The sequence below is a fragment of the Thunnus thynnus genome, chromosome 23 (assembly GCF_963924715.1).
Source record: "Thunnus thynnus chromosome 23, fThuThy2.1, whole genome shotgun sequence".
Taxonomy (NCBI): Eukaryota; Metazoa; Chordata; class Actinopteri; order Scombriformes; family Scombridae; genus Thunnus; species Thunnus thynnus.
Window position 1 is genome coordinate 17,469,601 of NC_089539.1, and position 27,137 is coordinate 17,496,737.

General features: G+C 42.1%; 1 protein-coding gene across 6 annotated transcripts in view; it reads right to left on the reverse strand.

The window, feature by feature from the left end:
• Positions 1-1,823: 1,823 nt before the first annotated feature.
• The window catches only part of bltp3b (bridge-like lipid transfer protein family member 3B), a 38,243-nt gene continuing 12,929 nt past the window's right edge, over positions 1,824-27,137 (reverse strand). The window contains exons 2-25 of one of the 6 annotated variants that reach the window (XM_067582535.1): positions 24,968-25,130; positions 23,441-23,479; positions 21,867-21,958; positions 20,503-20,692; positions 20,271-20,411; positions 19,516-19,683; positions 18,729-18,912; positions 18,428-18,511; positions 18,023-18,184; positions 17,737-17,883; positions 17,440-17,555; positions 17,206-17,347; positions 16,336-16,529; positions 15,477-16,229; positions 14,628-15,310; positions 13,480-13,563; positions 12,614-12,762; positions 11,745-11,902; positions 11,468-11,618; positions 10,489-10,530; positions 6,325-6,584; positions 5,801-5,909; positions 5,508-5,656; positions 1,824-4,033 (exon numbers count right to left, since the gene is read on the reverse strand). In XM_067582535.1, the coding sequence (XP_067438636.1) occupies positions 3,905-4,033; positions 5,508-5,656; positions 5,801-5,909; positions 6,325-6,584; positions 10,489-10,530; positions 11,468-11,618; positions 11,745-11,902; positions 12,614-12,762; positions 13,480-13,563; positions 14,628-15,310; positions 15,477-16,229; positions 16,336-16,529; positions 17,206-17,347; positions 17,440-17,555; positions 17,737-17,883; positions 18,023-18,184; positions 18,428-18,511; positions 18,729-18,912; positions 19,516-19,683; positions 20,271-20,411; positions 20,503-20,692; positions 21,867-21,958; positions 23,441-23,479; positions 24,968-25,130 (4,489 nt within the window). In that variant the 3' untranslated portion in view covers positions 1,824-3,904. Of the gene's footprint in view, positions 4,034-5,507; positions 5,657-5,800; positions 5,910-6,324; positions 6,585-10,488; positions 10,531-10,564; positions 10,844-10,987; positions 11,087-11,467; positions 11,619-11,744; positions 11,903-12,613; positions 12,763-13,479; positions 13,564-14,627; positions 15,311-15,476; positions 16,230-16,335; positions 16,530-17,205; positions 17,348-17,439; positions 17,556-17,736; positions 17,884-18,022; positions 18,185-18,427; positions 18,512-18,728; positions 18,913-19,515; positions 19,684-20,270; positions 20,412-20,502; positions 20,693-21,866; positions 21,959-23,440; positions 23,480-24,967; positions 25,131-27,137 lie in introns of those variants that run through there. The other 5 variants (XM_067582531.1, XM_067582533.1, XM_067582532.1 and 2 more) reach the window with 5 other exon arrangements.

Below are 27,137 nucleotides of genomic sequence, written 5' to 3' on the forward strand. Positions count from 1 at the left end.
AGAATGTAAACAGACTCTCATTTCAGCAGCGGAGGAGCAGATATTTTCTCTCACACACACACACACTCACACACACACACACACACACACACTCGAACATTTAAAGCCCTTCTATGACTCACTGCACTACTCCAGCCGTAAAATGTCATGACCATTTATGTGCACAAAGTCCAAACACTCTTGCAGTGGTTCAGTGCAGCCCATTTGAGCACACAAAGAGGCTGCACTTACATTTTCTTCTCTCCACTTATCGCAGAGCAAACTTCAACATTGTTTCTTATTAGTTTAAGTAACTTTTAACAGATATGAACATGAAGTCATTTTGAATGGTTATAAATGTGATGTTCCAGTTTAAGTTGTTGAGACGAGCACTGTATTCACCCTGCTTCTGGTTAAAGTAGATGGATGTGGCTTCTTTCACTTAAACAGCATAATATCGTCCTAAAATAATGGCCCAAGCCATTTTTTGATTTTTGATTTTTGATTTTTTTTTGCCTAAATCATCTCCTCATGATGCTGGCCACCTCTGGTAAAATCATCTACATCCTCAGTTGAACAGATCATGCGATTCTACCCCTGTAGTATAATGGCCTATGTCAAGAGTGTGACTAAATCGTCATATTGCGTAGTTATTTAGTCTTTTTATTCAGTCTTTTTAGTCAGCATTTTAGTCAGCAAAATAGCTAAGTCCATGGAGCTAGCATTAGCATTTAGCAAAGAGTGGAAAGGCTCCAGGATCTGTGGCTGTTACAAGTGATTACAAGGCTTTCTGTTAACTCTTCGCCTTTTAAACAATATTTAATCTACAGTTTTTGTCTCATTTTTTCCACATTACATGATCTAATTAAGAAAGATTTGAATACCATATTGTAATCTAACCACTAGAAATTATGTGTATAACTAAGAAATTACAAAGGATCCTCTTTACCTTTGTGTTTTTATTTAATGAAAATCTCACTTGAACATAATATTAGTAATCATAACATCATTTGACCGGTATTATAGTATGCCTGTTGTGCAGTGTCTAGAGGCAGCTTGTGCACACCATGATGATTTTTTTGTGTTTTCTGGGAAACCTGAAAAAATGACTTGGGCCAACATTTTAGGAAGGTAACAATATAAATATCTGTGTTTACTCAATATGTTTTCACCTAATATTTCCTCCTCATGGGACATTTTTGTTGGACTTCAAAATCTACATATTGTTAACTGGGTCTCTACCTCTATCTTCATGTATTTATGTTTTCAACAGTACCGTATGTTGACCCTGAAATGATGTAAAAATGTACTTTCTGCCATGTTACGTATATCAACTTCCTCTTCAAAATCAAAAACTGCCAAAATGCCAAAAAAAAGTTGTTGCAACACTTTCCGCCAACATTGGCTTCAGTTTAGCAGTTCTAGTTCTTCCTCAAAGGACTTTAATCCTTCCCATCACTCAAATACAAAATAATATTTTTTGGCCGCCTTAACACAGTTCTGATAAATACAGCAAGAGTAAGGCTGGAAACCACTAATGCCAATATAATATCTGATTTATGGCAGTGGTACTAAATTGATAGTTTTTGATAACTTAACCAAGAATATGATGTAAGATGTTTTTGTATAAAAACCATTTGTTCCATGTATCAAAAGAAGGAAAAATTGCCTTATCATAAGCAACTGTAGAGAAGATTTGCTGAAATAAAAATAATTGTAATGTAAAAAGGCAAAATTTTGATTTAGATCAGAAACTGTCTAATCAAGGAATAAGTTGATGTCATGATATGATGTCTCTGATAGCAGGTTTGCAAATAAATTCACACCAAAAACTTAAGATGACATTTTTTTCTTTTAAACTGGATAACTTTTATTTTCATCAATATTTCAGCAGCTTTGACAGACAAAATACAACGTAGTACTTTTTGTGTCTTTTTCTTTCCTCCACAGGTTGTCAGATGGTTGAGTTTTCCAGAGAGGGGAGGAGGAGGAGAGCTGTGATTAGTGAAGCGGGGGCCGAGTGCAGGAAAAACAAAGTGAAACAAAAGTCTTCACGACAATCCTCCCTCTCACGTTTCAAGTCTTGATCCCACATTTGTGCAGAGAACTAGCTGTGTTTCATCTTTTCTTTTTCTTTTTTTTCTTTACAGAAATCAGAAAAAAAAACTAGACTGAAACTGAAATGAACCGGGTCAGGCTGAAGTACATGTTATGACAGTTGCATAATGTAGACTGATGGATGTACAGGATTAACTGTTTAGTGTAGAGAGCAAACTCTTGGGACCTTCGAGTGTCCTTATATAGTCTTTTGTGCTGTGCCAAAGCATGTGCTGTTAGAAAAGTCATTTTTAAGGGATTTCCCCCCTGAAGTCGTCACACAGGCATGAAGCATGAAACAGCAGCAGATATGGGCGAAGCTTGTCCATGAGAAATTACACAGGAAAGATTATGCAAATCTAGAAATTTACATAAAGACACGCACACACACACACACACATTTATGTCGTCAGGCGGCTTTTCTATGCTTTTTTTTAGGTCAGCGGTTCTCAACCTGGGGTCCGGAGACCCCCACAGATCCTTGGAGGGGTTCCTCAGAAAAATGGAGAATATTTTAATTTAACTATCATTTCATTGACTTGAAGTTAACCCAATGAGAGAATGTATAAGAATGACTATTTTCACACTCTTCACTGCCAATCTACAGTATAGACAGTTATGGAATATCTAAATCTTATCAGATGGGGATCCCTGAGACTTATCAAATACGGGTCCACGGCCTGATGTGTATCAATGTGGGGGTCCTCGACACCGGAAAGGTTGAGAACCACCTTTCTAGATTGCTCTGTCTTCACTTGTCGGCTCAACTCTCGCTCTCTCTCACAGTTCAGGTTGTTTTATTTACAGTGCCTCGATTTTAAAAGTGCTGCACATGTTAAGAAGCTATTTACACATAGAAAAATAGGAAGGGGGGAGGGGGGGGGTACAGACATTATTGTGGGGTGCATTTTGCTGACAAAGCCGTGGAACGTGATAGATATAAACTTTATCCTCTACTTGTAATGAAATGCTTGTTCGGGCTGACACACACACACACACACACACACACACACACACACACTCTCACACACACACACAGAGAAACACACACTTCCACATTCGACTGAAACACTGCATAACCATTCAGAGTTCTGTAGAAAATAGTTATGTGTTCACATTCTTATACAATATACACTGTACACACTCTGAGGACAAGTAAGAGCATGATTCATGACTCGTCCAAATATGAAAGCACTAAATTAAGTTAAATTTCAGTGTAGTGCAAAGTAAGTCTTTTTTTTTTTTTTTGAGACATTCTTCTGAAGGTGTGACATTCAGTGTTCCTTCATATCTAGAATGAAGCTGATTAGCTGTGATTTTATTTTAACTAAACACAACAGGAGCAGTGTGGGAGGGGTATTTCTGTAGGCACAACCATGAATATAGATCCTCTTCTTCCTCTACATCCTCCTCTACACACACACACACAATCACGTACACACACACATAGTTCCACTAAATGTAATTTCTCCCTTTTCAGCTCTCTCCACAGTCAAAAACTGTAAAGTGGAGAACATAAAACAGACGACGAGCATGTAAAATGGTGTATTTTTGAGTCTTCGCAGACTCTGCATTGCTTAATGAAGGAATTCATTAGTCTTAAGTCACGTGGTGGCTCGCTGAACACATAAGCACACAAAGAGAGCCGTTCGCAGTCAAGAAATCCCTCTTTGTCTTCACATGTTGATGTTGCCGTGAATTATTTCGCCGAGCCTCGCGCTCTCCTGCCCGTCAGTGTCGGTCCTTATCACTTTGGAGCAGTCGGGGGGGTGGGGGAGGGAGGGAGGGGAGGCTGAGCGACCGGCTCGCTGGGAAGAGTGAGCAGAGCCTAGCTGGTGTTGAATTTGAGGTTCTTTATGCGGTGCAGCAGCGAGTCCTTCTCCATCTGAGCCTCGGCCAGTGCCATCTTGGCTCGGGACAGCTCCACTTTCAAACATTCGTTCTCCTCGATCAGCATCTGTAAAATAAATAATGAAAAAAAGGGCCCGCAGGGTGGAGTCAGTGTGTGTTTACGTGTGTTAGTGGCATAAAAGAAATAACTTTTAATGGACATTTTCCAGAGATGGTTCAGGTATTATCAGGAAATTTGGTCACGTAACAACTGAGACATGTAGCCGAAAGCTCCAGAAAATTTCCAGTCATGTCAAACATGAACTTTCCACCAATCCCGGATCAAATAATAAATCATATTTGAAAAAAAAGGACACTGGCTCGGGGACATTACCTCCTGTCTAAATCTCAAAAAGGTTTATACAAAGAAAGTTTGTAACTCAAACAAAAAGTTCCAAAAAAATGTGGGGACCTTTCCTGAAATACTTTCAGGATCTTCAGCCAAACTAAAGGTTTATTCCGTCACTTTTCATGTGTGTGTTTGTGTCTGTACTATACTCTGTATGCATACATCTATTTCAAAATCGTCTATATATAAAACCTTGACTTCCAACTTTTTCCTGTATTACTCCGTGAAGTCAGCTTTGTAAGGACACAATCGCTTATAATAAGAAACAGCTTCTCCATACGGGCTCTGATGGGACCAGGATATGATAAAGTACCCTTTATATATGGTATGCCAGCTCGGAGACGGGGCTAGAGAGGGGTGGGGAGGTGGGTACTCCTCTTCCATGGACTGGACATGTAAACTTGACATGTACTTTGTTTTCCTATTTAAGAATCAATTAAAATATTGTTGAGTGGGAGAAAACAGGACACCACATGTCAGCTTTATGAGACGGCACTGAGGCTATATTAAATAGACTCACCCCAAAAAAACACTTAAAAACGACTCTTTGTTTATATACTTGTGGTCGTGCAAACTGTTGTCTCCGAGAAGCAAAAGCAGAAGTAAGGGGACGAGCTTTTGTGCTGTTTTTTCTTGCTTTTGTGTTGCAAAAACCTCGTGAGGAGGAGGAGGAGGTGAGGTGGATAGTTGAGAGTACAAATCGTCCAACTTTGCCACCAGAGAACCCTGCGTCTCAGTAGTTATATAAGCCTAAATCAAACCAAACTTCAACTGTTGATGTGGCAAATCAAAAAAAAACACTCAAATGGGTTGTTTTGGAAGTCAATGATTTCTGTCGATCTGTTATGTCAGTAAGATTGGACGACTTGTTGGCCTTAAAGAGTATTATGTAACTGTATCAATATTCCATTTCAGAGCGTAACACTTGTATTTTACATAAATTGATAAATATCACTCCCACTGTAAAATAAACTGAAGCCAAGCACGGAACTGGAATAGCTTTGGCAAAACCAAAATCTGGCATTACATCTTCATATCAGCCTCCAGAATAATCAGTCATTCTTGTTCAGCGGTTTATCTTTGTAGGAGGAAAAGACGAGAAGAAGAAGAAGAAGAAGAAGAAGAAGAGGAAGATGCATCTCACTAAACTCTTAGTCTACTACTTTCTTTGGTTTTTTGGCGTCCGCCTCACCTTTTCTCTGGAGGATGGAGGCGGGGTGGTGGGCGGGGCTTGGGTTTGCGTGGCCTTTGCAATGCCGCTCGCAGCCTCAGGGACTGGACTCAGAGAGCTGTCAATCAACGTGCCCTCTTTCCCAGGTTTGGCCTCGGCTGCACCGTCCACTGAGTGGAGGAAGAGACAACAGAAAGTAATTTGGGAGGTGTGGATGTATCAAGCGTGGACTTAAAAGCGTTTAATAGGACATGTTATATAACTGCAGTGAATCAGCGGTGAAGTGGAGGTGGAAACGTGTGTGTTTTTCTCACCTCCTATGGAAAAGGACCCGTCGTCTCTTCTGTGTATGACGAGACTGTCCACGTGCAGGGTGATCGGCGACGGCTCGGAGTCGGAGGGATTGTCACGGGGACCGTCATCCTGCAGGAGAGACACAGTACATGTTGTGTGTAGAAGTAGAAAACGCTTCGGGGTGTGTATGTGTGTGAGAGAGAGAGAAATTATTCACATCCAGCTTCCCACATCAGTTCCACAGCAAATCTACTCACACGTGAAGGAACCCAAGAGAGAAGGCAGAAAGGCCTTTCTATGTCATTAAGCATTCAGTTCAAATCCAAATTCCAATTAGGCCATGGTTCAAAATATTTAACTTGGTTATAGAAGCTGCTGCACTGTATGACAGTGAGTTATGGGGTCTATTACTCCAACACAATAGGACAAATATCCTGCTGAAATCTTGCAGGTGTAGCTCTGCAACAGTAACCTCAGGGTAAAACAGAACTCTGAATGCAACGAGCTGGAAATACACACCGCTGGAAACATCTGGGAATTTCACCTTTAAGTTGATGTGTGTGTCCCTGACGCTGATCTCCATGGGCAGGACCTGCGGCGCCGAGTCGTCCTCCAGGAAGTGGGCCAGGTTGCGCAGCGTGGACATCAGGAAGCTTGCTTGGTAACCGTGGAGACGCAGCTGCAGGAAGCCGTTGCGCTCGGCCAGCGGGGAATGGGCGGCGGCGCAGGGCCCGCTCTCCAGCCGGGCCCGCACCTCCGGACTGTGGAGGCCTTTGACGGACGCAGAGCTGATCTCGCCGCCGGCTGTGAGGAAGAGACGGAGGCTGCTGTTATTCCCGGTGTTACGTAGATGAGCGTGTACAAATATGATCAGCTGGATTATATTTACACCGGACATTAAAATGCACACAATCTGAGATTAATTGAAATAATTTGCAGACTTTGAATCTGACTGTAATCGTCTGTCTTGTTCTAATTTACATTCTGGTGATTTTGCATGTCTGACTGTCTTAAAACCGTCTTAAAGAAAAATATAAAGTATTCGCATAATCTTTCCTGTGAAATATACTCTTGTTATATGCCAAATATATGTCAAAAATATATTTGTAGTATTTTTAAACAATTTAAAACCATTTTTAATGACTCATCTTGCACTCAGGGTGTGTAACTGTACATAAATTTATCCAATTAGATGTAATTCGGCATGACTAACTGACCCCACCCATCATATAAAACTGCACTTCACTGCTAGCAGAACAATATCTTAATAGGATATCTTCAGCCTAATTTATTTATTCCTCCCTCCTCCTCCTCCTCCTCCTCCTCCTCCTCCTGCTCTAACACAGGGAGGGGAGGTGTGGATGGGGGCTAACATTTTTATAACGGGCCTCTCCCACATTTAAGTGATCTAATCGAATCTGAAGGATTTTATTTAAATGCCTCATGTAACTAAACCTCACTCTGAAATACGCTACATTACAGACGCTAACTGTCATTTCACTGCAACTTTAAAGTTCCAATCGCCATTAAAGACGCATTACTTCTTAAAATGTGTCGAATACAGTTCAAAAAACCTTTAAATAAGGTCATAATCAGGCCATGATGAATACATTTATGCCTAGATCTCATTTTATTTTTGCCCAGGGTGCATGTTAATGCCAGGTTTAAACTATGTTGAAGGAAGAGGTGGGATGAAGGAAAAGACAGCAGAAGCAGAATATCAGACAGAGAAGTGGGAGAGAAAGTTGGAAACTAACTAAAAGCAAACTGAGCTGGAAAAAAAAAAAAGAGAAGCGGGAAGGAATTAAAAAAAAAAGTGGGCTGGAGGAGACTGAAAAAAAAAAAAAAAAGAGTCTAGATTTTGTACAATCCCACGGGCTCTTCGCAGCAGTGATGTTTAATTATTTCTGAGGACTAGGGATTAGAGGTTTCAGTGGAAACTCCCACCTCAAGTATTGAAGATTCAAAGCAAAGTTTTCACCACTGAAACATTTTGACTTGCTGTTATGAAATAGACAAAACTAAGAGCTGAAACTGTGAAAAAGATAACAGTACACTAGTATTAAAAAAAAAAGGAGTTTCACCCCTGAATGACCTGAGTTTAACGCTCAGAAACCCTAAAATGCAATATGATTCTTTGTATTGATAAAAGAGGTAGAGGAGGTGGAAAAGTGAGGATAGAGAGCGAGAGGAAAAACAGGAACTGATGAAAGTAGAAGTTGGAAGGTCATTAAAACCCTCTTTTAAAACACAAACTTCACCACTTTATAGACATGAGCTAATTCAGCTGGCAAGCACACAATTACAGGCACGTCTTTTTTTGAACAGGCGAGAGACACCACGAGTCACAGTTGCAGTAATTGTGAAACACTCAGCAAGGCATGAAAATGACCACTTAAAAAAAAAAAAAAAAAGCTTTTCATTATGACAGTGAGAAGAAGTGCGTCACATCCCTTTAAATATGCTCTCTGAAGGGAAGTCAGGAGAGGGTTAATACCATAAAGAGCGATTGCAGGACCGGCAAACACATTCACACAATGGTGTCAGCTTTTCTCAGATAAAATGACATATTCTCTCTCAATCCTGAGAGGCTGGGTCGAGGCGAATGGAGAGAGAGAGAGAGAGAGAGGAAGAAGAAGAGATGGGGTAAGGAGAGGGAGAGAGAGAAAAAGAGGAGGAGAGACGGGGGCCAGCAGCGAAGGACTGAGTGACTGTGATAAGACAGGGAGGGGAAAGAAAAGATAGCCTAGAGAGGGGAGAGAGATGAAGGGAAAGAAAGGTGGAGCGGAGAGAGAGGGGGGAGGGAGGGTTAAATGACAGAGGATTAGTAAGAAGATGGAGTAGAGGCTCGAGGGAAGGGTGAAAGAAGAGTGAGGAGGAAAAGGTGGTGGAAAAGAGAAAGAAAAGGAAGGAGGAGGGATTGCTCTTGTGAGATAGGAGGAGGAGGAGGAGGATGAGAGGTAGCGAGGGGTAAAGCTGGCGTTTCTCTCATTGCCTGAATCACTGGACTGAAACTGCAAAGTCTGCTGCAGTGGAGAGATGAGGAAGGTGGGGGGGGGGGAGAAAAAAGGGGGGAGACAGACAGTAAGAGAGAGAGAGAGAGAGAGAGAGAGAGAGAGAGCAAATTAGGCAGAGGAGAAGAGAATGGGAAGATTAGGGGTTAACACTCGTCTGCGCAAATAGCAGCAGTTAATTTGAATCTCACACACACACATTTTTAAGGTTGTGGGCCTAATGTTGCAAATAATGGGACCACTCACTCCATTACTGTCAAATGTACCCTCTTGTAAGTGCTACACACACACACACACACACACACACACATACACACACACACACATACAGAGAGAGAGAGAGATCTCAATGTCACATAAACACACCCTGCTGCTGAAAAATGAGCAGTCAAACACACGCTTCATGCGATCAGTTGCAATCCAACACACTGCATCCAAGTGCATCTGCAGTACATGCCAAAGTCCTGAGTCTGGAAATGAGATTTGACAACTTGGGAGAAAAGTCTCACACAAATGCGCACACACACACATACACACACACACATACCAGAGCTTTCTATAAGCGCCGGCTGCCGGCCAAACAGCCGACTACTCATTTAAGTCCAGCTGACTACTTTATTGTATTAATTTTTGATTTATGCGATTCGCGACGCGTGTGCATTTACCACCAGTAGCCTCCGCTTCAAAACAAAGCGAGCACGATGACGGAGAAACGTGTCTGTCTGTCTGTATCAGCTCCCGCATGCTCTATACGAACGTCCTGCTGAGTAGAGAGCAGAGAGTCGTCTTCAGCGTTCGACAAATATTAGCGAAATAATTGATGACAAAACACATTAAGAACTGCACTGATTGCACAGACGGGGGACATCCTCATTAGACGAGCTACTTCGGAAAACACCCGTGGGAACAACTTGATGATTGCGCAGTAAAAAAAAAAAAGTCCTCTGAAAGCCCTGCAATTTCCAGAGCTTAATGAATGAACAAAAAAAAATTATATTTGTTTATATTGCGTTTGCTTTTAACAGCAGAGTTGTGTCTAAGACGCATTGCCAACACACACTAAAACAGGAAATGCTGTCAAAGTAACGACTACTAGACGACTAGAAGTTGATTCAGTAGATTCACATGATTCGAGTCAGATGTTTTGTTATTTTAGTGTTATTTTTGGCTTAGGTTTATTTTATGAATAATTTAATTTAAAACCAATACACAGGCTAGATAAGACGTAGGATTAAAAACACGTCCCACATAAAAATAACCTTGTTTATTTTCATTGAATTGAAGTTTCTAGTAAAACAACACATTAACTATCATTATGACATATCTTGATAAACCTTACAGTGAAGGTCAATAAATAAATAAAAAATAATAATTTTAATGATTCTTCATTTGAAAAGTTTTGCTCATTCATGAATAGGCGTGATTTTACATATTAACAGCTATTTACAGAAGAAGCCTCATTCTCCTTTACAATCATTCACTACATGTTTACAATTGAACTCATTAAAATATGCAATAATTAAGATCAGTGTGTATTATGGAATAGTGGCTGGTTACTCCATATCCTTGTGGAAAGCCCTGCACACACACACACACACACACACACACACACACACGCACACACATGGAGGTAGACACGCAGAGGCAAGCATGCATGTTAATTTACAGATGGCGAGTTAACACACAGCAGTTACCTTGGCTGCTTTGAGCAGGTATTGGTACTGAACACACCATACCTGTGGGGAGTTATGGCAAGGTAAATAAAAGGAGGGAGGGGGGGGGGGTGCCTGTGTTAGTGTGTAAAAGTGCTCCGTGTGTGTGTGTGTCTCTCTCTCTATAATTGAGGATTAGGACCGATGCCACACACAGACTCTCATCTCATCAGTCTGCTTGTGTCTATTCTGGGTGAAGTAGGAACATCCTGATGTTGCTGCAGCTGTCAAAACTCCACTTCCAGGTTTGAGTCTGGTCTGGGACCTTTACAACACGTCCTTCCTTCCTTCCTCTCTCTCTCTCTCTCTCTATCATTGTGGGGTTTGTCACTTTAGTCTGTCAAATAAGGCAGAATGTCATAACAGATGACCTAAAAATAATCAGTAGGAAGTTGGTTATGTGTTTGGCTTTAATCTAAATCCACAAAAACACAGTAAAGTCATTCCCCTGCTGCTCCGTCTTGTCTGGTAGCTGCCCTACTTGTGTGCTTAAATCTTCTGTTGCCTTATTGTTGTCTGGAGGATGTTACTTCTTGACTCTGCAGTCCCCTCTCTAGCCGTTACAAGTTTTTGTTATGCTCTATGGAAGGGGATCAACACATTTGACTCCTATTTGTTTTTCTCTTGTTCCATCATCATTTTGAGAAACTTTTTTGTTTTAGCAATCAAACAGGTTTCAGCTGTCAGCTCATAACATGAAATGTAATGCAAAGAATCTCTTACTCTGTTGTTCTTGTGATCATGTATTTATAGCACTCTTTCAGATTAGTGTGGCAATGATTCATGTTAAATACTTTGATATTTAACACAAGTTAAAATGTGAGTCCATATTAGCAACCATGCACAAAAAGTCAAATGTAACTAAATGATATTATAACTGAACTGGATTGAATCAGAGCTCAAATAAAAAAGCATGTTTCATGCAGAGCATGATAAAACATGCGTGTAGACTTCTTCTTACCCAGGCTGCGGTTACTGAGGTACTGTCTGAGGCTGACGTTGCCCAGCTGGCTGGGTGTGACCCGGCCCACCTCCAAAGCCACGGCCGTGCTCTCGCCCAGCACCTCCATGCCCACACACACCGACTGCACCTTCAACACAAGCACCGACACCTAGAGGTGGATGTTTATGGTCATCAGCATCTTTCAGTAATAAGTGTTTTTCTTTATTTTTTAAAGATATTTTGAATGTAGATCAGAGAAATTACTATTTTAGACCTCTAGTTTTTGGCATCTTACTATATCTTTGGTGGGCTCGTCAATGCTCTGTGAGGTGGCGCTGACTGTGTCTGGGGACACGCCTCCTTCCTGCTCCTGACCAGTCGCAGCCTCGGTGGCGCTCTCCGTGGCGCTTTGCTCGCTGATGACGTCCTTAAATCCCGAGATGGACACGTCATCTGTGCAGCACGAAAACGTGAATCATACAGACACAAATTTAACATTGTGTTTTATAAATTAACTGACTTTATCAACACGTTTTCATTGTACAGTTCCAGCTTCTCAGCACAATGCTGCCACCTTCTGGTAGAAACAGTAACCTTCAAGTACATGAACAGTACAGTGATGATAATTTCTTGATCCCTGTGGGGAAACGTCTTTTGCATCACCCCTCTACGCATGGAGGTCAGAGGTCAAGATAAGATAAAGAGCAGCTACTCAGCAGCTGGAGGAGACTGCTGTTGAAAAACATATTTAAAGGATAGATTCACATTTTTTCTAGTCTGTCCTAAACCAATAGTCAGATGCCCAAATTAACACTGACACTGATGTTTTTCTTGCTGTTTCTTGCTGCTCCTGATGCACTTACAATGTAAGTAATGGGGGACAAAATCCACAGAATCCATAGAAAAATAATTTAAAAGTTTATTCAAAGCTAATATGAAGCTTCAGCCGTCCAAATGAGTCAAATCAAGTCAATATCTTTCAAGGTTACTGTCTTTTTAGTGCCAAGCGCCCCTCTAATGGTCAATATGAACAGGAGGAACGATTACAGCGAGCAAAACCTGTTTCAATGTTCATTTGAGCACCTGACTGTTGTTATAAGACAGACATGAACCTCTCCTTTAATAGTGTGTATGTGTGAATTTGTGTGTGTGTGTTTCTTTCACCTCTCTCCAACAGGCTGTAGGTGTCTCCGTCTTCCATCAGGTAGCTGTCTATGGAGATGTTGTCCAGGGACTGCAGGGACGGGCTCTTCTTCATGTTCTTATAGGAAACGGAGAAACTGGACTGGGAGCGGTCCCGCATCAAACGACCACTACAATACACACACATTGTTTTGGGGTCAGATGGTGAAGAGAAGGTAGCAGAAAAAAGCAAAACTGTCCACTGTCTTTAAATAACGTGTTTATGACTGATTAATTAACTGAGACACTGATTGACTGATTGTTTCATTTAAAGAGGCAAAAAGAGAAGAGAAAAATGTTTAGTGCTTCTGAGAGGAATTTTGTTTTTATGCCAACACTGAGCCGAGACCACTGCGCTTTAGAAAGCTGGCAGAGCTTACTCGACAAGTCATGAATTAAATATCGCTTCAGTCCTTTGTGTGGTGTTGTTTAAGGTCATGTAAGAACCAAGTGTGCTATCCTCCCAAGCGTCAGCAACAATCTAAAAAAAAAAAAAAAAAATCACAACGAACAAAATCAAAGTAGCTCCCAAAAGAGCGAGAACACAAGGCTGAAAAAAAGAACTGTCACAAACAAGGGGCTCCCTGTTTCACTTCTACCGTCACCACGAGTCAACAGGTAAGCACCAAACACAGAGAACACCTATTTAATTAATACATACAGACATATCAAAGACATGCACGCATGCAAATGCATGCCCACAGGGGATCCACGCATACATTAGTACTGATATGTATTCACCCAAGGGTCACGAGAAGAAGGAGGACACACACAAACATATATTAACATACACATTTACACGCACACACTCATTATTAGTACAGCTAGTCACAGATCCAGTGCCTTACATGTTGGACATGGAATAAAGGGAGGTGGATCTGCTGGAGTTTGAGGAGCTGAGGAGATCAGAAACGACAGACAAACTTCCTTTCCTTGGTAGAGAGAAAACACACACACACACACACACACACCTCGCATAGGTCACAGCAAAGGTCAAATAGGCCAAGAAAGTAGCAGAATGAGTTAAGAAATGACGAACATATACACACAGTGTTGTTGACAGACAGTAGATGAGAAAACACACAGGTGGCAGAGGACACGGCAGCTTGGGGACCGCCAACATTTAAAATGACACACGTGAAGTCAGAGGACTGAACATCCATACTGACAAACACTCTCATATGGGAGTTCAACACACAGCTCTTGTGTTCAAGGATGTTGACAGATTAAATTAGAGAAAGAGGTTCATTCATTAGATTCATCATTTAGATTAACCACAGAAAAGTACAGAGGGAAAAACTGTTACATATGATTTACTTTTGATTAATTATGAAGTAGAGAACAAATCAAGCTTGAAAGGTGCTGAAAGCAATCAAGATTTTAAAATATTAAACACTTTTTTCTTTTTACACTTGATACTTTGGTATAATCCTGTGATGTAAAAATGAAAAAGCCTACATGTGTTGATGACCTTGTGTTAGATTATTGACTTCAAGGAAAAATCCATTTATTACAACTTAATATTGTAGTTTTGACCATCATTTCTATTCACTAAAGTAATTGCTGAATTCTGGAAAGTGAGCATCCCCTAAATAACTGTAATGATCCTTCATTGCATCAACTGTGTGCTCAAAACTATGGCAAGTGCAGAAGGTCAAAGTTGCACCAGGAAGTGATTCTGTAAACTGTGAGAGATGTTCACAACAGACAGTTTGGTTAGTAACCTTACTGTTCACCTGCTGTTCTCACTGTAAAATAAGTTTGGCTAACCTGGAAGTGTCTTAAAAACATGTTGCATTGTTGCAGCGTTCCTCAGAAATTAACTTTGTGGGTGTGATGTTCTTATTACTGATAGAAAATGGCAACAAAAAAACATTGAAATAAGATCAAATATGTATAAAATGCACAAATTTCCCTTTAACGTTAAGTTAAGACAATGTACTGAGCTCAGAGTAAATTGCATTGTAGTATAAAAAAGCCTTTTTGAGTGACAAACCTGGATATTGACTGAGGCATCTTGCCAGCTGCAGCCTTGTCCTTGTCACTCCAGTCTTTGGTGCAGAGTGGGTCAGACAGCGTGTCACTCGCCTGGGGTTTGGAGTCTAGTCCGGCTCCCGTTTCTTCGCTCCCAACCAACCCATCCACTCCCACTTCACCCCCTTCATCTGAACTCCTCCTCCCAGAGTTCTTAGCTGAAGTCCTCTCCTCCAGTGAGGCTTTGTGATTCGAGTCGGGACGTGCGGTGGAAGTGGAGGTGGGGATGAGGGGAGCAGGACCCTGCGTGGCTCTGCTCTCTGAGCCTTCTCCGCATAACAGCTGGTCTACAGTGCAGGCCCCGCAACCAGCTCCTTCACCCCCTTTCTCGCCCTTCTCTGCCGCCTCTCCGGCGTCGCTCCCGGGCTCCAGGGTTCCTCGGCTCTCTGAGGGGGAGAGCTCTGACCCCAGAGGAGATCTTGTACCCTCGGGCTGGGTGACGGGCTTCAGGAGCAGGGAGACCTCTGCGCTTTTCAGCAGGAGGCCCAGGCAGACGGTGAAGGGCTGGTGGTCCGCGGCATGCTGGGAGGGATCCTTACGGTCTCTCTTGGAGCCCATCTCCTCCAGGTCTTGCTGTAAGGTCTGCTGCAGGGCTTTGATGCTGCGCTGGAGATGCATCAGAAACACATACTGCCGGTGGCTCACCTGGTGGACACACACACAGAAACAGTGGTTATTACAACGTGTGGCGATGAATCTTTGAAGAGATAATGAGTGATTTATAACGATTGAGCTGTGATGAATCAAGCTTCGGAAATGAATCAACAGTAAACTTGTGGTTTTGAAAAATAAAAATCAGCAAAAAACATACCTGAGCACTTAAATGTTTCTGCACATGCACCAACACATGTATGTCAGCGTCTTTACTCGACGACGCCAAAGAAGAGGGAGATGAGGAAGGCAAATTGTCCAATGAGAGGGGTTTATGGAGTCCGTTACTGGGTGGCAGTGTTGCATCGCTGCTGTGAGATGATGTCGGCGCGCTGTCAGTACTGTAATACTCCTTTAGTAAGCGTTTCCTCTGTATGCGTCCGACAGCCTCTACAGATGTGCTTCTGGGCAGACCTAATCCAGCGGCATCTCTCAGCTTCTTCTGGTGCTGGAGAAGCTTCGCTGGCTGACAGGCCCACACGGTGAGAGGGAAGGAGTCCACGAAGGGCTGCGGCCGCCCTTTGCCTCCACGGGTGCCCTCATAATCCACCCAGAACTGTGCAAAGTGCAACGCCCAAAAGTCAGTGGCGGCTGGCATCTTCAGGGCGCTCGCCCCCATCGTCGGCACGATCAGGCCCCGGTAGATGTCATGCAACCTGGTGTCTTGTTCGTGAGCGTGATGCTGGAAGACGGGATGGAGGAGGGGTAAAGAGGAGGAGGAACGAGGGAATGAGGCAAAAGAGGAAGAGAAGAAGGGCTCTTCCTGGAACGCCTGCAACAGGGCCTCAAGGTGGGAGCGGGTGCAGTTGGCCGGGTGCCGGGTGTTAGTGGCCACCATTTCTGAGGTCTGCACTGAGATGGAGCGAGGCAGGTCTGGGGGGCAGGAGGGGTCCCGATCGGTGGGAATCACCAACTAAAGGAGAGTAGAAACCGGAGAGGAGAGGGAGAAATGTGAATAAATACCAAAAAATACATTGAGTGCTTTAAACCTGTAGAAAAGTTTCTCCATTCCTCTTTACCTTGAGCATGAGGCCGTCCACCTTGATGTCAACATGCTCGTCCGGTTTCTGCGAGTCGTTGAGCTTGTAGATCTCCATGAACTGCTCCAGACTCTGCCTGAGGTCGAGGGCGAAAAGGTTGATCCACACCAGACTGCGAGGATCCAGAACCAGCTGCAGGGCGTTCAGCTGGGCGTACAGGTTGGGACACGGGACTGCAGGAGCAGGAAGAGGGTGGAAGAGATATGGTGTTACACATCCTTAAGGCACATTGAGAGGGAACAAAATCACAGAGAGGAAGGACGGGGGAACAAAATTCACTTTGCTGGAATACAGAACACATTTCTGATCCAAACAGGCCAGAATATGCTTTTATAAACAATTAAATTAAACATGTTTTATTCATCCTTCAAGGTTCAAAGCCAACGTAGACTGAAAGTAAACCATAAACAAAGCAAACTTTAAGAAATTAAATATTTCAAATACAGTCTAATAGTGACAAAAACACAAAATCACATCACATATATAGTATACACTTTTACAAATTAACATTTTTAAAGTGTTTTTCATTCTTGTCTTGGCAAAAACTCATTAGTTAGAGAAGAAAAAGCTCTGGATGTTCACACAATGTTTCCTAATGGGGTGAATTTGTGGGAAATCCATAAGATGAATTAATTGGGTGATCCCTCATTCAGAGCACTGAGTGTGTTTCAGAAAATCAATGTCCCCTCAGCCACACAGCAGCCAATGACTTCTGTCGCTGCCAAAAACAGTGGAGCTGGTGTATAAAAACAGTTACACAGCTCATGACCTATTCATTAAGATTAAGATTTTTTTTTTTTTTAACTGATGGTACTTTCTTGAGTATACAACAAATGCATCTCGTCTTACTGGGATAGTCTTTTCCATCAGGAAAGTAGTACTCTGTGAACTCAACATGGATGGCCGGCATCTCTGGGGGAAGGTACAAGGACTTCTTATTGCAGGAGATCATGGCCTTCGGGCTGGAGCGACGCTGGTCCGCTGTTGACACCTACAACACACACAAAAGAACACAAACTATCAGATGTATGTAGTCTCACTGTTTCCCCACATGAAGATGGTAGTCGGTATGTTTTTAGTGACCTGGTAGATGCTGAAGTCAGCCATCCTGAGAACAACAGAGCTGGACATCAGCTGGGTCTTGGGGCTTTGAGGTGGAGGACTGAAGGAAGTACTGGAAGAGGTGGTGTTTATCTTACCTGGAGAGAAAGAAAGACAGATGGAAGAGAAGTAGAGAAAGAGGAATAAAAAATGAAAACAGAACAACAAAGAGAGGGAGACAAAAGAGAGCGACTACTCAGTTCTCCATTGAGAGACCTCTGCGCCTTTCAAAAAGGTGTGTATCACCGCACCAAGCTGTGCGCACACACACCGTGGTACCTGGCTCTAAGCACCAGCAGCACTGGGCCGGAGGCTGTGTTTGTGGGCTCCACTCTATGAGTCCTCCATCTGCCTCCCTAAGCCCTACTCCTTCTCCTGCTCTCTCCTGACTTCCTAGAGGCCCATACACATCGTCCCTAAGGGACACTGGAGGACAGAAAACCCACAGTGATGACGTAAATGCTGGAGCGGTGCTGCGTTGTGTGCCAGGAGATACATCAAAATCATAAACCCAGAACAAGTTACTAACTATGTTTAATATATGTCTGAATGTGTGTGTGTTTACCATGTTGTGGGGAACCGTGAGCAGGAGCCGGGCCCTGCTGGTCTCTAACTGCGGTCTTTAACATCTCCATGTTGGACTTGAACTCATCCAGCAGGCTCCGTGCCCAGCCCTCTCTGGTTTTGGTGGCCTCGCTGTAGTGCATCCAGTGAGCACAGCTGTCACCTGGAGAGGTCGGAGAGTAGGAAAATCGTTGCAGGTAAGAGTGATGGGGGGATGAGAAGACAACAAAAAAAAAAGGAGGAAACGTTTTTAGGGATAAAAGAAGAAATAGAATAAAATTGGAGAAATAGAAAGTAAAAGGATTTCTGAACTTCCTGGAAATCTGCACACAACATGTTTTGTGAGTTAACAGTGAGGGTGCAGGAAGATGGGGAAGTTACAGTGAAGTCATGGTGAGGTACACACCTGCTCTGTGGAAGGGGTAGTAGTCCAGAGTGATGGAGCTGAAAGACAGCTGCATGGCTCCACCTGTTATCCTCTTATTGATCACTGCACAGTGGGAAGAAACACAGAACGAGAGTCTCAAATCAAAGCTATGAAGTGAAACATTTCCAAACCGAAAACCGTTTTACACACTTATATCTGTAATTTAAAGATAAGCAAAGAAATGTGAATGAAAACAAGACTTCTAGGAACAGAACTTGAGCAGGTTTGTGTCCATGAAAACATTTTCTGTGCATCTGAAAGCGTGTTGTGCGTGTGCTACCTTTGTCCATAGCGTGGATGTCGTCACAGATGTGCAGGTCGAGGTGCGTGATCTGGAGGTGGTGGGACGTCTCGCATACGTCGTAAGCGCTGAACAGCTTTGCCATCGTTGCGCTCTGGTCAGCGGCTGTGGACGCCTGCTGGGTGCGTACCTGCTGGGCTGAGGGGGGCGGCGACGACGATACCTGGTGAACACAAACGCAGGCACATACGTGAAACAAAAGGTGCTGTGTTTTTGTTTTTAGTGCTGATGTTGTTGGTGCTAATGGTGGTTTTTTTTCATGCTGTTGCTGCACTCAGTCTTGGTAATACTGTTTACAGTGATGTCAAAAAGATTGTCAGGTTCAATAAACAGCTGCAGTATTCAATTTGTCCAGCAGATGGAGTGTTAGACCAAATTACTAAGATCTCATTGGCTCCTGTACAGAAAGCCTGTTGGAACGTGAATGAGCGTGAATTTCTGTAGGCGATGAATGTATGTACATTTTGTATGTGTGTGTGTGTGTGTGTGTTTAAGTGGCCAAAAATAAGTCAAGAGACTAAAAGACACTGACACAAATGGTGAGAGACAGAGATGGTGTAGGCAGATAGACGCCATATGGCATCAGAGGGATGATACAGGGAAGGGCAGACATGATTTCTATGGACACAAGGACAAACTATCAGACCATGACATGGTTCATACCCACAGGGTGGAATTAGGGCATGAGCAGTGAGAGCAGGGAGGAGGAAATATTCATACAGACTGAGACAAGTTAAAAAAAAAAATGTATGTATTATATGTGCACCTGGTCCTCTGTGGCCATGCTCTTCCTCTGCTGTGCAGACTTCTCCATGGCCTCACTAAGGGACTTGGCATACTGCACCATGGCTTTGAGCTGGGAGTCAGTCAGCACCCAGAGCAGGTCGTCCAGGACCAGAATCAGCTTGGAGGCCACGACGTTACAGTCCTTAATCTGCATCAGGTAGAGCCAGTGGTAAAAACATGCATTATGCAAGTGCAGGTAGCCTGAGAGCTCCCCATTAATGTAATATGAAACTCATAGGTCTGTTTCTTTTTAAACCTGTAGATAAGTTAAATTCACTGGAAGTTTGCTGAGCTGCTTCTACTTATTAAAGTAAAACAGAAACAGCCTCTCCTTCTTTTTCACAGTATGAGCTATAACTGCAGTGCCAGCATATTTGGAGGAGAATAAGTTTGTCTTGCGATAAATGCTTTCAGCAATTCTGTAAAAGCCTTGAGCAACAAAGGAGGCTAATTACTTTCACAAACCAAACACAAGTCTTTTGTGCACTTTATACTACATTATATTAAATCTTCTACACAGGCATTTATAGCCATTTTGTTTGATTATGTGATAAGAATCACTGCCTGAGTTGGCCCTGCAGGCTGTGACGTCTTACAGAGGGATTATTGTTCACAATTGATGAGAGGATGTTGCTCAGAGCAGCCTGGTTTTAGTAAAAGAACAAAAGCTCCGGCTTGTCCATTAAAATTCATAAAGTGAATTCTCTTTAAAAGACGCAGGCGCATGTAACTGACCCGTCTCTTGAGAGTGACTCGGATCTTGGACTGGTTGGTGATGAGGCGGATGGGTGCGCTCAACATCTCGTGCTCGGCGCTCTGAATAGCGTCAGCCTCGATACGGATCATCTGCCAGCTGATCTCCTTAAATGTCAGGATCTGGAACATACATGCGGAAAACTTGTGTGGGAAACAAACTATGTACATTAAAAGTTGGACGGTCTCTACTTTGACATAAAAAAATACTGACCTCTCCCCTCTGAGGGTCCTGGATGCGAGTGAATCGCAGGTCACTGATGCTCCAGCTGGTGTTGACGCTGTAGACTTGCAGCTGAGAGAGCTCGAAGGAGGCGTTAAAGGCCTTGGCACTGATCCTGATCACTATGGAGTTTATGGACAGAGACATCCCCTCCACCACCTTCTCAGCAAAGCCATATTCACTGTAGGAGAGACAGATAGGCAGATGTGGGTGGAGAGAAATAAACAAGGTGATAAGAAGTTGTTAGCAACAGATGAGTGCAATACAATATTCTCAATATCTCAGCCCCGGCTCCTCAACGGCATTATTACAATTTCAAATACTTCAAATATGACACTGAACCTAAAATGACACTGATTAGTCAGTCAAGTCAATGGTTTTCAAACTCTTCTGTCATAAATCATGCACCTCAGATTATCTAGAGTATAAACTCTCATGAATTACAGTTAAAACATGAGTAAAGGTGCAGCCACACGATGTTTCTGGTCACCAAATATTCGCTCCATTTCCCATTGAATCCCATCTGATGGACAAAGTCAAGCGTCTGTTTCCTGTTTCGGTGCAATTTCCAGCAGGTTACGGAGGTTTCGCAGGTCAGAGTTCACCTTTGTTTAACTTTGACTGAGTGGATATACTTGTTTGACCAATAGAAACACTGCTGCACTGTGTTTCATCACCATTTTTAGTTTATCACACTACCAGACTACAAACTGTAGCTTCACTCTGATACACTGTTTACAGTTTGTGATCACTCTGATCAATATTTAATTTGCTACCCGCATCACGAATGTGACATCGCATCCCTTTTTGGAGCAGAGTGCTGAGAACTTTCGGAAATGTCATGTCACCTTAAACTTAGCCCAAAGAGTTTTTAGACACAAAAGATGCCGTTATATAAACAGAGAACCATGAAAGTTTTATTGTATTTTGGTCTTGACTGATATGTTGTCACTGCATGTTGAGCACCACCTGTTTGTCTCTTCTTCTCTGTCAAAAATCTGTGCATCTTGTACTTTAACTTTACGTCTATTTGCTGTTGAGTAAATTTTTACAGTCAGTCAGACCCGTAAATTTGTTAACTATCACAAAGCAGAGTAAAAGTGCATGAGATTTAATCATACAGGGACAGGTTGACTTTAAAAACTTATATCTATTAAATATGGGCTTGATATGTTTCCTTGATTATGATATTACAATTTACCTGTAAGTTATAGCTCAGAGTTTCAACTGTATCGAACTTGTGTGGTGAAAATTATTTCAATCTTGGCAAGGAAATGAGTCTTTTCAACAAGAACCCTTGAAGAAGCAGACGATGGAGTTATAATAAGTATAGAAGAAACAACTCCAGCACTCACCTTTGGCCTGATGCTGTTGCTATGGGAGACGGACCATTGGGGGGACGGGGCTCATCACAGGTACTCATCTCCATTTCTACTTTATCCAGAGTCTGAAACAGTGAGCAAATCAAAGGCTTCAGGAACAATAACCGAAAATGTTTGTAGCTTTTAAATCTTATATCTTATATAATCTAATATTTTCAGGCTTCTTCAGCTGTGGTCTGTCCTAGTGTTCATGTTCACTTCAACTCTCAAAGTCACTCTGAAGACCGCAAGTCGACAAAAATGAAAACCAAAAAAACAGCAAGTTTGTGAGCTTGAGTTTTGCAGTGTAGCTTAACTGATCTACAGATGTAAAAGTTAACGACGTATTGTTCGCTTGCACGCACAATCAGTAGCTGATCTAACGAGATAAAAAACCCATTTAAGTCTTGACACAGTGAGCCTTTCATCGTGTACGCACCACCTTCAGGCTGTAGTCTCTCCTAAAGAACAAGTCTGTTATCATATGTGCTCTCCCTTTTCTAACTGTTATATTATATTTTAAAGCGTTGCTATTGTTGATGGGGTGATACTATTGTGTTCTACCAATATCCATTCAACAAAGTCCTATTGTACTATATTATTAAAATACCCTTATCGTCCCGATACTCGCAATACATGTTTTATAAATGGTGTTATGATAGGTTTGTGCTTCCCTGATAAGTTTTAATATCTTACATAATATTGTAATCAAAACAATGTGCCAAAAATGCCACTTAACACCAGGTGCAGGAAGTATATATAAGGACTGACACTAACACTCAACATCCATGTTTCATGGAGACAGGTGTTCAAGATGTAGTGCATGTTCCTCCTGTTGTGGTTGGTTTCCAGTAGCCTGTGTACTGGGAATTACAGCTACCTGGGGACTGGGACCAGCCTGGCCGTCTGTCAACCTGACACCTGCGCCCCTGCTCAGCGAGGTGGCTGCTATGATGGAGAAGCTGGCAGCCATGACGCAGAAACAAAGCACGCCGGAGGACAACTTTAGCACCATGATGCAGAAAATGGCCAACGCTGAAGCCAACTTGCAGTCCTACAAAAGCCAGGTTGAGGAGCGCCAGCTGAAGGCGCTCGCAGACATCACATCTGCACGTCGGCTTTCACAGCTGTTTTAGGAAGCTCAGTGAGTCCGTTTGAACAAGGCTGAAATATAAAAGAATCCTCTACAACATCGGCAGCAGCTTCAACCCCGCCACTGGCATCTTTGGACATCATCTGCGGACAGCCAGAGGGTGGTGTCAACCTGGGACACTGGGGGGCGACGATAGCCATGACAGTGCGACAGTGTGTTTGTGAAGCTCTACACAACCACGTGCTCTACGACGGCAGCTATTACTACAACACATTTAGTATTTTCCTGCTCTTCAACTTGTAATGAACTGAGCTCATAAGTTAATTATGCAGGAGTACAGGTGATTCATGTGTCCTATCACACTGTAAAACTATAAAAAATAATGCTTGAAGATTAAATGACAATAAATGTAGATAAAAAGTCATCCATGAACTTTTTTTTTGATTAAGCAACAGAGGTAGAGGGTGAAACTTACCAAAGAGATCGGGTGAGTCTTCAACTTTGTCCATGGTATCTGTCAATGAAAACAAAAGCTTTTCAGCCTCATAGTATTCTGGGTCCCTGGTCTGGTACAGCAATCTTTTGGCGTCTTGGTCCTCCCAAAAGATAAACTGAATTATCAGTCAGTGGGATGTATAAATCAAATTAAATGCAACTGAACTGGACACAATTAAATCAAGCCAAAAACAGCAGGCAAGGTAGCTACAGAGATGAAGAATCGATGAGTCTAGACTGACTGGCTGTTCCTTCCATTCATGTCCAGAGCCGCATTAATCCTGAAAATGCAGCCTCTTGATTCAAGCGTGTGTCAAATTACACAGCATTTACTCAAAAAAAGGGATTAAATGTTTATGTTAATGTGCAGTTTTTTTTCCAGAGGGACTCATTCTTTGAGATGACATAAATCAAGAAGTTAGTCAGTGCTTGGGATTTGCAGCTCTAATTGAATTAGACACATTTCATTTGACTTGCCTGTCATAAGAAAAATGCTAAAAAGGTGCCAGTAGGGGGCGTCTGTCACTTAAATCCATCAAAGCAGAAACATTTACTGCAGTTTTCATTAGTTTATGCCATTTTTGAGTGTTTGTATGCCTTTATATGCACCCAGAGAGATGAATCTATTGCTACAGGATTGATTTTATATATATATATATATTTCATTCATCCAAGTCAATCAATAAAGCAACTTTTATTTACATTTGTGCAGCAAAAAGTCTTAAAAAGGAGAGTAGAGTTTAGCTTTTCTGTAACAGGAAGACACAAAGACATGAGGTTCTGAAAAGAAAGGAAGTGAGATACGCATCACTGTTCTCTTTTTTTAAACCACTTTAAACAATGAAATTCACCATAAGCGAGTGCCAGGCAGCACTACACTTCCCTCAGAAATCTGATGCTCCACGCACGCTTACTGTAAATGACGAGGCTTTTATTGAGTAAGGCTGCCTTATACACACTCTGTCCATGACACAGCAAAGAAGTAAATATAACAGACCATATCTTCTAAACCAGAAATCACAAAGACTAAACAGGATGGTGGGGTTTTTTTTTTTAAACCGAGAGAATGGGGGATTTGACAGAAGATGTCAAGAGCTAAGGAGCAGCCTTGGCTAGAATAGAAAAAGTAATGAGGTGGAGGCGGAAAAGAAGAGGTGGAAATGGACCTTGGCCTGAATAAAAGTCGTGCTGCAGCTCCATTCACTGTTTCCAGGGTGTGTCAGAGTCTGCTCCTATACATGGCACTTGGCTGATGACTATGACCGCTGTGGGCATCAGACAGCTCCAGTAGAGAGTGCGTATGTAGCACAAATACTCACTGAGCGTCTATGACATAGGTGTTAAAAGGTGTGTCACTGTGTGTTTAATGTGTCAGCCAAACAGTAGTTTCTTTGATTTAGGTCTCTTTAAATATGGTTGTTTATTACAGATGTTGCAACAACTGCAAGCAGTGCACTTTGATTTCAAAAGCAGCTATAAGGAAAGTGACAAAGTCTGCATCCCTCACCCTGATTGCGGCCTTGTTGCAGCACACACGGTTGATGGCCAGCCAGGTGGGCAGGTCCAGCAGGCTCTGGAGAACCTCCTCGTCCAGCTCTAGATTGGTGAGCTGGCCCTCCCCCTTCAGCGTGCTCAGGTTGATCTTGTCCGGCGACAGGTTCTTAGCAAACCTATGAGACGCAGAGGAGAAATGCAGCTTTGAGACTGGGGATATTTATAGAAGCAGGTTCTTGGCAAAGCAATGGGCCAACCAAACAAACCCCAACTGTTTGGTTTGGTGCAGTGGATGGAAACGGAGGGGAGGTGTACCACTCCGATGCAAAATATGTCATTTTCAAATTGTCAAAAGCATGTTTTAAAAAGCACTAATGTTTTTTTTTCCCCAATAGTCATTTTCTAGCAAGCAATGATGCCCATTCATTTCTTGTACATTTCAGAGTTATATACAGTCAAAACTTAGACACACTTTCTCATTCAAGGGAATGACTGGTATTGTATGTCAGCAATGAAAAATAGGCCTATAATTTAGGGTTATACACTGCTGTTTAAGTCGTACTAAGAGACAATTACCCCAATTATAAGAATGGAAATAAATCCTCCATAAAACTGAAACCAGGATTTATAGTACAGTAGTATATATAGTATGTTCCTGTATGTTAGTTTCTCTTCATGAGAGCTTTCTTGTTGACTTTACTTGCTTTGGTAACGTTTTATTTTACAGGTCCTTTAATATCATAGTTTCCTGGACATTTTCTCAGTAATTTGCAGATATTTAACAGTGAAATTTTAGGACATTTTACAGTGAAGCCGGTAAAATTTGGTAAAAATGGTAATAAAAAACAGAAAAAAAATGTTAGTAGGTTAAGAAACGATTCATTTAGATTCATGCGTAGTTGTTAATTTGCAAGAAATCTTAATAAATCAGACTTGACAATTGTTTGACAGAAAAGTTTTCGGTGTGTAGTTTTGTATGTCAAACTACATATTAGCATATTAGGTTGTTTCTTAAAAACTCTATAATGAGCACATTTCCCACATACAACCAAATTACATAACCCTCTTAAAGAAATGTCTTCAGAAGCAGCTACTTTTAGGGAATTCTTGAGAAACTTTAATATGCTAAAAGTGTCACTTGACACTAAACTACAAACTGAAAAGTATTTTGTTAGTTAAAGAACTGTCAAGAGTCTAATTTATTAAGATTGTTTGCAAATTAACAACTATATGTGAATGATTTCTTATCATTTGTACCAAATTGCATCACCCTCTCTGTTAAATACCTATAAACTACTTCAGGAACTGTGAAACAAAGCGTCACCCTTGCTCTGCTTCCAGAGTTACTGAAAAATCTGATAATGAAAAGGGGCGGCGAGGATCTGTTTAAGCAAACAAGGTTCAGAGTGTCAAGTTCAAATAACAATAAAAATACAATGAAGAGGATTTAATGGCAGAAAGAAAAAGGTCATACAGTGTGAGATGTAGTAAAAGGCCTTGGTTTAACACTATATTGTATCTTGCTGGTCAGGATAATTGTTGTTTGTGAGATTCACTGCGGACAAAGTGTCAGAGAGCTTTTAAGAGGTGGTGTTCCAGCAGCAAGGACAAAATGTACTAAATCCTCATGCTGCATCGGAGGAAAAGGTGCCAACACTCATCTTTGATTGAAGGTATAAGTCAATATTAGCATTATAACCACAGTGTCTTCATCAGATATGTGTGTGTGTGTGTGAATATACTGTGTGTGTTTATATTTTGCAGTGATTCGTGCTCTGTGTGTTCAGTCTGTTTGCTCTTTAGCTCGAGCAAATAGACTTTACTTGAGCTAAACACACAAGCTCAATGTCCATGACCTGAGAGGTTCTCGCCCCCCTTCACGGTTTAATTATTGGTTAATAGCTGAGAGTCCTGATACTAAACGGTTTATTGACCTGTGCATCCCCGCAGACCAGTCTAATGGCATCTCTTAAAACATGGATAGTATTGATTTCACGTTCTCCTCGCTGTCAAGAGTCACACGGCCTTGACAGTGAGTTGAATAGAGGTGTAGAAAACTGTACATAATCCTGTTTGAATAACGTAAGCCATCGAGTTTAGTGGTTTGAGTTAGTGCTGTTCATCTAAAAATGGAAGTAGTGTTAAGGAGAAGCGGGCTCACTCTCCTTCACAAACACATACAG